At 45.5% G+C, this 9,416-nt stretch overlaps 1 protein-coding gene across 1 annotated transcript in view; it reads right to left on the bottom strand.

Moving 5' to 3' along the window:
* Positions 1-9,325, bottom strand: part of Akip1 (A-kinase interacting protein 1) — an 11,979-nt gene extending 2,654 nt beyond the window's left edge. The window contains exons 1-4 of the mRNA XM_008853440.3: positions 8,900-9,325; positions 8,113-8,193; positions 3,776-3,883; positions 997-1,077 (exon numbers count right to left, since the gene is read on the bottom strand). Of these exons, the coding sequence (XP_008851662.1) occupies positions 997-1,077; positions 3,776-3,883; positions 8,113-8,193; positions 8,900-9,118 (489 nt within the window). The 5' untranslated portion in view covers positions 9,119-9,325. The remainder of the gene's footprint in view (positions 1-996; positions 1,078-3,775; positions 3,884-8,112; positions 8,194-8,899) is intronic.
* Between the last annotated feature and the right edge of the window lie 91 nt (positions 9,326-9,416).

Genomic DNA, 9,416 nt, shown 5'->3' with positions numbered 1-9,416 from the left:
TGCACTCACATACATGTAGGCAATACACTCATACACATAAAATAAAAATAATAAATAAAATATTAAGAAAAAAAAAAAGATTTACATCTGTGACTCCCACACTGGAACATGAGGCCCACCAACATTACAAAAGCACTGTAATCAATTGAGATATCCAAGCCTAACAGCTTATATTTGTACTAAAAGCAGGATTTTTTTTGGGTGGGGGGGTCTTTTTAAGACAGGGTCTCCCTGTAGCCCCAGCTGTCCTGGAACCTACTATGTAGACCAGACTGGCCTTTAACTCACAGAGATCCGCCTACCTCTGCCTCCCGAGTGCTGGGATTAAAAGTGTGCGCCACCATGCCCGGCTGAAGCAGGATTTTTTAAGCTGCTACTAAATCTAGTATAATCCAAATCCTAGTTAGTAACAAACTGTAAACAAACAAAAAGTAATGAATTAAGTTCCTTTCCTCAGAATTCCAGCCCTTCCAAGTTCCAAACAAACGCCCCAGGCTCATGAACTAATGAGTCCTTTGCCCTAAAAATGAAAAACTCAGATATTATGCATGTTTTTCTTTGCTGTTTTTAGAGAAACATTTGTAGATGATGAGAAAAATGCCTTCAAATGATTTGGAACCCAGTATCTCACATGCATGTTTTGGAATTTCAGCAATGGTTGCATTTTATAAGCAGAAGGGTGAGACCCTCCTGCCCTTGAACAGATGGTGGAATTCTAGCAGCAGCCAGTGCCAGCCCAGCTGAGCCCTAGGAAGTGAGCTGTGAATACTTCACATTCTTTCCAACCACAATGTGAGCTGAGCACAGGGAACTGAAGCCTCCAGTGAAGGAAGGACACAAGGAAGGGTAACTGGTTCTGTGCACTCGAAAGTGTACGAACATCCTGATTTAAAGATACTATGCAGCCTGCACAAACAGAGCCTGACAGTTTAACAGGTCAACTGGTTCACAGAGAGGTGGTGAGGCCCAGCACACTTCAGTTCTGTCTATACTCACGGGCCAGGATGCCTCTTGAGCACACTCTGATGTTTGACAGCTGCTTCCTGGAACAATGGATATCTTTTCTTCATAGTTTTTCTGTCAAGGCAAGAACAAATACTGATAAGCACCAAGCTTTGGCTTTTGGCGAGCAAAGACATTTTCTCCTACCTTATTAGGATTGTTCGTATGCTTTTTCACAGTGGTTACCTGTTAGGGCTTTTTTTCCCCCTTGAGACAGGGACTCCCTGTAGCCCCAGCCATCCTGGAACTCACTATGTAGACCGGGCTGGCTTTGAACTCATAGAGATCCGCCTGCCTCTGCCACCCGAGTGTTGGGACTAAAGGCCTGGGTCACCAGGCCGGGCATTAAGGCTTTATTAAAAAGCATATTTAGCTGGGCGTGGCGATGCACGCCTTTAGTCCCAGCACTCGGGAGGCAGAGGCAGGCAGAGCTCTGTGAGTTCAAGGCCAGCATGGTCTACATACTGAGTTCCAGGACAGCTGGGGCTACAGGGAGACCCTGTCTCAAAAAAGACCAAAAAAAAAAAGAAAAGAAAAGTGTATTTAGAGCTATTTTTAGTCATGTGTTTCCCATAATTACTTTTATCCTCATGTGGGGTTGTGCAATCAGACAAACCTGAGTTTAAATCCTATGTCCTGCCACCTACTAACAGGGATCACTGAGCCTTTGGCTTTCTAGGTTGTAACATGGGGCCCCGGATTTGGTATGGAAGACCAAAACGCCGGTGAAGATATGAAACTGGCTCTCGGAAATACAGTTCTCTCCTGTGCTTCTCCTGGAAGCTGGGGACTTGCAGGGGACACTGACTGCACCCCTGAAGGTCAGGCACACTGAAGCACTCTTAGGAGAGCTCAGGCCAGGGCCCAAAAGGGGAACTTTGACAAACCCTGGTGATCCTCTGAGTCCAGAGAGGAATGCAGAGGGTTCTTCAGCCTGTACTCAGCCCACACACATGCCCACAGCTCGTATGTTTGCTGCACCCCTTCACCCTACAATGACCACAAGCCAGAGAAGTCAGGAGTCTAACTTGGGGATTAGACTCTGGACTTGAGTTTGCAATCTTTGAGCAATCTTAAAGCAGGGACGTTTAAGAAAATCCACAGCCAAAAGCACTCTCCTCAAACCACCCCCACCAACTCCTGCTGAACAAATAGAACCTTTGTTGTCACCATGACAATACACAGTAAAAGGGAAGTGAGTGTGTGAGGAGAGGCCTACTACAGCAGCTGTTATTACCTTCAGAAAAAGTGTTTTGTGAGGAGGAAGGTCCCAGCTACTCTGGAAGCTGAGGCAGAAGGATCACTTGATACCAGGAGTTCAAGACCAGCCTAGGCAACAAAGCAAGACCCTCTCTGAAAAATGAAAAATATTTTGAGATTTCCACCCTACTTTCTATTTCCTTTTTAAAAATTACCAAAGACAATCAGATACATAGAGATCAAAGACACACGTGCAAACATGCAAGTGTTAGTAGTATTAAAAATGTAGGAAACGGGCTGGAGAGATGGCTCAGGGGTTGAGGGCACTGGCTGTTCTTGCAGAGGACCCGGGTTTGGGTCCCAGCACCCACATGGCAGCTAACAGCTGTCTGAAACTCCAGTTTCAGGGGATATGATGGCCTCTTCCGTCCTGTGGGTATTGTATGACACGGGTGCGCTTGCCTACATGCAGGCAATGCATGAATACACATAAAAAAAAAAAAAGTAGGAAACAGCATATCTTAAAATGAAATGGAGATCTTCTTTAAAAGGTAATAACTCATTCAGTTTATGTCTTACAGGGTTTATACTGAGTTCAATATTGTGTGACTATATTAATTCAACTGTGAACCTAAAAATTTACAGACACCTTTGAAAGAGATGTATCCTTGCTCTGGAATGTGTTACTGAGTATGTTAAAACTGTAATGAAATGCTTCTTCTAATCATGTGGTTATTAAATTTTAAAAAATTTTTTAAAAATTACCAAAGACATGACAGCACTATCTCAGCAAGACAGATAATTATTTCTAAAAAATCTCTTTTCTGGAGGTTGGAGAGATGGCTCAGTAGCTAAGAGTGTGTACTACTCCTGCAGAGGCTGCAGAGGACCTAAGCTCATGTGGCAACTCACAACACCTGTAACTCCAGCTCCAAGAGATCTGAAACCCTTTTCTGGCCTCTGTGGGCATCTGCACTTATGTGCACATACCCAAATAGACAAGTAATTAAAAATAAAGTCTTTCTGGGCTTGGTGGCAAAAAGACCAAAAAAAAAAAAAAGTCTTATGGTTTTTTTTGAGACAGGGTCTCCCTGTAACCACAGCTGGCCTGGAATTCACTATGTTAGACCAGGCTGGTCTTGAACTCACAGAGATCTGCCTGCTTCTGCTTCCTGAGTGCTGAGATCAAAGTGTACACCACCATGCCCAGCTTCTTATTTTTATTTATTTATTTTTAATAACATCTTTTAAAAAAAATCTCTTTTCTATCCCTAGATATAGAAGAGGCTATGTGGTTCTTAAGCCTGCCCAAGAACCCCACAGGCCCAGACTATAGTACAGGCTCAACTAAAGATCCTGTAAGTGAAATAATGAGTCTTCTGTTTTGGACAAACTCCTATTTCATGCTCATTACTGGAAGCTCACTGAGGCTGTGAGATGACGCACGTCTTTTGAGCACTGTAATGCTGAACCACATAGGCATCCAATAGCAGAGAATCCCACTGGGACTCTCAAATCAGGTCTCAACCTTGAGGGATTGCAGGCACAGCACAGAACAGCTGAAGATACGTACCTGACTGTGCCCTATATCTGAGTATACATGCTGCTCCGGCAGCTCCCTTCGGTGATAACGAAAAACATGGCTTGCCCCTCCTTCCTCTGGCACAGTCGAATGGTATCTCTAGAGAAGCAACGAGGAAGAATATTTGACAAATATTCTGGTCAAACTGTCAAAAACACCCTGATATTTGTATTTAGTCTTGTTAGAGCAAAGGTAAATGACCTGTCCTCTCCACAGGCCTTTGATGCCACACAAGCCTGAAGCCAAGTGGCTGCAGACACAGACTGCATTTGGCACAGCTTTGCTGCCACCTGCTGCCTCTGGAGGGCAAGAACTCTGGCCAACTAAAGGAGAGCAGGATCACGTTCTTTGCCAGGTTAGTTTTTCACATCTTGGCTCCAATGTCAAGTTACACACACTCTTTCATTTCCTCCCTGACCAATTCAGATCAATAGTTCCATGTTTACTTTCCGGTCTAAGACATGAAGAGGGTTATTTCCTTACAATGCAGAAATACACCAGGATAGAGAACACAACCCACAGGTACTAGCAGGGGAGTTGAAGGAGATGTCTCTAGCTTAAGAATAATCCAAAGGTGGGCTGCAATGGTTAAGAGCAGTGGCTGCTCTTACAGAGACCTCATGCTTCGTTCCCAGCACCCATTTGGTGGCTAACTCCAATTCCAAGGAATTTTCTGGCCTCTGTAGGCATTACATGCATGTGGTAGACTTACATACATGTAAACAAAACTCATACACATGAAGTAAGAAATAAGTAGGGCCGGGCGTGGTGGCACGTGCCTTTAATCTCAGTAACCAGGAGGCAGAGACAGACGGATTTCTATGAGTTCAAAGCCAGCCTGGTCTACACAGGGAGTTCCAATCAGCTGGGGCTACAGGCAGACCCTGTCTCAAAAAGACTGAAGAAAAAAAAAAAGAGAGAGAGAGAGAGAAGAAAAGACAAGACACAGGTAAAAATAATCCAAAGGATCAGAAAAGTTACATTTTTCTTGTCTAGTCCTCCTCCTCCATGTTAACCTTAGATCTCCCTTAGTGAAGACATCACAAGCCTGCTTGTTTGGAACCTGCTCTACGGACAATGTGGAAGGCATGTAAAGAGAGGAATGCGAGGCGGGGGAAGGCACTCATGACCTGGATCTATGAGAACATTTTAAGGGTTGCTTCAAATTTGTGAAGGCAGATCCGGAACACCATTCTAAATCTTCCAAAGGCCAAAGGATCCTGAGGCTAAATTCTGTAAGAGATTTGAACCAAAGCATGAAACAAAAACCAACACAAAGAACACCAGTTTGCTAAGCCGCAAAGACAAATATTATTCCTTTGACTGAACCATGAACCAAGTGTTTTAAGTTAATCTTTTAGAGTAGAGCTGAAGTTACAGACTATTCTAGAATCACCTTAATACAAATGAAAATATTCGCTGAACCATATCTCATTGGTTGAAATTCTATTTCTGGGGTCAAAAGAATGTTTGTAAAAGAGGTAGAAGCTGGGCATGGCAGTGCACATCTGTACTCAGAAGGTAGAGGCAGGAAGATTAGGAGTTCAAGCCTAGTTTCAAGTAGGTAGCAAGTTTGTGGCAAGCCTGGGCTACATGAGTTCTTATCTCAGAACAGGAAGGTGAGCAGTTTTAGAGACCTTAATATATGAACTGTAAAAGCAGAACAGAAGGGATGCCTTTCCTTCTCTCTTATGTACGAGTAAGCATTTTCTTTTTTATTTGTCTTTTGAGACAGGGTCTCCCTATAGTCCCAGCTGACCTGAACCCACTATGTAGAACAGGCCTTGAACTCACAAGGATCTGCCTGCCTCTGCCTCCCGAGTGCTGGGATTAAAGGTGTGCGCCACCACGCCCAGCTGCATTCGTTTTAAATTTTTTTTTTTTTAATTTTATGTGTATGAGTGTATTGCCTGCATGTATGTAAGTGCACCCATGTCATGCAACACCCGAGGAGGTCAGAAGAGTGCGCCACCATGTGGGTGCTGGGAATTGAACCTGGGTTCTCTGCAAGAGCAGTCAGTGCTCTTAACCACTGAGCCATCTCTCCTGCCCCAATACCAGTAAGTATTCTCTTTCTTTGGTCTTTTTGAGAAAGGGTCTCCCTGTAGCGCTAGCTGGCCTGGATTCGCTATGGAGACCAGGCTGGCCTCGAACTCACAGAGATCCGCCTGCCTCTGCCTCCCAGGTGCTATGATTACGCCCGGCCTTTTTTTGTAAATTTATTATTTTTATTTTATGTGTATGCGTGTATTGCCTACATGTAGGTAAGTGTACCCATGTCACTGGATCCCCTGGAACTGGAGTTATGGACAGTTGTTAGCTGCCATGTGGGTGCTGGGATTCGAACCTGGGTCTTCTGCAAAAACAGTCAGTGCTCTTAACCGCTGAGCCATCTCTCCAGCCCCACCAGTAAATATTCTTAAAGCCAGAAGACTCACATGTTAAGCCTGGCATGATGCAAAGAAACAGGCAGTCTTTTCCCTCCATGTTGGCTGGTCTGCCTTCAACATTCCCTCAAAACACTTACAGATGACAAGTGAGTGAGTTTCAGAAGGACCTAAAATCTTTGTTTACCCATTTCGGTGAATGATGCTTTAAAAACTCATTTAAAGCTGGGCACGGTGGCACATGCCTTTGATCCCAGCACTTGGGAGGCAGAGGCAGGTGGATCTCTGTGAGTTCAAGGCCAGCCTGGTCTACATAGTGAGTTCCAGGACAGCTGGGGCTATAGGGAGACCCTATCTCAAAAAAGACTAAAACAAACAAACAAACAAACAAACAAAACAAAACAAAGCAAAAACTTCATTTAAATCTTACATACTATAATTTGTGGTAAGTTGCTCCTCATCTCTCAGTGTAAACCAAAGAAATAAACTATAATAAAACCTGGGGATTTAAAAATCTTAATTTCAGCATGGGAAACTAAAGTGAATGATGGAGGCTTCATGTTCTGAAATGCATCCCAACTTCACCATGTTCCAGTCACATGGCTTGGTGAGGCTTAAGAGTGACCAACAGGCCAGCTATAAGTCACAGAACATGTTTGATTCATGGGAAACCCTTCCTGCCATTAAAAAACACGCACACCTCACCAGAGACCTGCACCTGTTTCAAGCATATGGCCATCTCTGTCACCAATAACTAATATTAATTTTATTGCATATGTATGTTCTGCCTGCTTATATATAAGCGCACTACCAGAAGAGGGCGTCTAATCCCCTGGAACTGATGGTTGTTAGTTACCATTTGGGTGCTGGGAACTGTATCCAAGGCTTCTGCAAGACCAGCCAGTGCTCTTAACAGCTGAGTCATCTGTTTGGCGCCACTATTTATGGATCCAGTGGGATACACTTAAAAAGTCCATCACCAGGTACTTGAATATTAAAGGTTAAGACCTAATGTACAGATTTCAGTTTTTGATTCAACACTTTTAAAAAATAAACTCTTGCCAGGTATGGTGGCGCACGCCTTTAATCCCAGCACTTGGGAGGCAGAGGCAGGCAGATCTCTGTGAGTTCAAAGCCAGCCTGGTCTACATAGTGAGTTCCAGGCCAGCTGGGGCTACAGGGAGACCCTGTCTCAAAAAGACCAAAAAATAAAAAAATAAATAAAATAAAATAAGCTCAGTACAATGATTTTGAAGATTTGTATGTATGTATGTATGTATGTATGTATGTATGTATGTATGTATGTGTCTTCTTGAGACAGGGTCTCCCTACAGTTCTAGCTGGCCTGGAACTCACAGAGATCCTCCTGCCTCTGCTGGGATTAAAGGCGTGCACCACCACCACCAGGGATTCTGAAGATTTTAACCAGCTCAAAGTTTAAAAGAAAAAGGAGAGGCTGGAGAGTGGGCTCAAGAGTTAAGAGCACTGTCTGCTATGTAGAGGACCAGGTTTGGTTCCAAGCACCCACGTGGCAGATAACAACCATCTAACTCCAGTCTGAAGCCCTCTTCTGGCCTCCTTGGGAACTGTATACACATGGTGCGCTGACATACACTCATACACATAAAATAAATTTTTTAAAAAGAAAAAAGAAACGTCCTCAAATTTGACTTAATTGTGAAATTTAGCAAATAAGCACCCCACCCCTCAACACAATTTAAACAACGAGGGCAAAAATCTTTTCTGGTTTGCTTTCTGATGAATCTTCAACAACTAAAGTCAAGAATTCCATAAATATTTGTTGGATGGAACTTAACTTTCATTTACTGCCAGGCTTAATTAAGTAGTTACAATCTGTTCAGGAAAGCCTGCAGGGCATGGGGTAAAGAGTGACGATTCTCTCCTAATGGTCAGGGGCACAGCTTTGCTTTCACAACTTACCCCACACTGACTTGAGGTATAGTCCATGAATTCAGCCATTGTTCTGAAGGAAACACTCAGGGATGGGTACGTTTCTTCTCTCTAATTGAATAAATGGCAAATCGCAGGTGAGGTCTAGGATTCCCCACTGACTAATGACACCATTTTAAAAATAGCCTTTTTCACTCCTGGGAAGGCCTCTCCAAGTTTAAGTCAGTAAGAAGGATCTTGCTGGGAAAGAACTCTTAACTCAGCTAAGACACACATGATGCTTATCCACAATATAAAACTTAGGTTGTCTGGTTTTGCTTAATATCAGGTAGCTGTATATAATTTTCGTTTTGGTTTTTGAGACGGGGTCTTCTGTAGCCCAGGCTAGCCTTGAACACACTAATGTAGTTGAAGATGTCCCAGAACTCTTGGTCCTCCTGCCTCCCTCTTCCAAGTTCTGCACTCCCCCACGCACACCTTTAAAGTGACCAATTAGGGCTGAACACTGCCATCCGTACTCTTCAGCTACTCAAAAAAGAACCGGTCACACCGGGCACCCACACCTTTAATCCTAGCACTTGGGAGTTGAAGGGAGGCGTTAAGGTCATCTTCAGCTTAGTAAAGTGTGTTCTGAAACCAGCCTGGGCTAACGGAGGGGCTGTCCCTAAATATAATTGGCAGAAGTGGTTTTCAAAGGACTTTTCCATTCACTGTAGTGATACTTTTCATCTTTCGGTCGTGGAAACAACCCCAGAGCCTTCCGGTGGGCTACCTCAGGATCGAGGAGGACAGGGTGGTCCCCACCATCCGCTCTCACCTCTCGCGGGAGGCGGTGGGAACCAGAGGCCGGCGGTCTTTCCGGGCAGGGCGGCTCGCGGTAAAGGACCCTCCTGCTGCCTCTGGGTCGCTCCGGGCAATGCCAGTCCACTGCCCTCCTCCTGGCGCGCTCCAGCACCTCCTGGCCCAGCCTAGCGGAGCGCTGCAGCGAGCGGCGGTCCACCCCGTTCAGCGCCGCGGCCGCCAGACAGGCCTCCATGGCTCCCTGGGCGGGCACACACACCCCTCCAGTCAGCTGCGACCCAGCGCCGGCTCTAGGGGACAGCTGACCCGCAACCCCCACTCTCCCTCCGCCCACGTCGCGCACTGGAGGTGGGCGCCAGTGGAGCCGCAGAGCGCAGGAACCCCGGCCTTCCCATTCCCGCCCCCAGCCCAGTCCGGAAGCCCTCACTCGGCTCACTGCTTCAGACGCATGCGCAGCGTTCTCTGCGAGGAAGCCCGACCGCGCCGGCTCAGCAGGCCATTGGCGCTAGGCGGGAGGGGGGGGCGGCGGGAGG

This window comes from Nannospalax galili, unplaced genomic scaffold, assembly GCF_000622305.1.
Source record: "Nannospalax galili isolate Female #2095 unplaced genomic scaffold, S.galili_v1.0 scaffold44, whole genome shotgun sequence".
Lineage (NCBI taxonomy): Eukaryota > Metazoa > Chordata > Mammalia > Rodentia > Spalacidae > Nannospalax > Nannospalax galili.
Note: the sequence above shows the minus strand (reverse complement) of the source record. Positions and strands in the feature narration are given on the sequence as shown.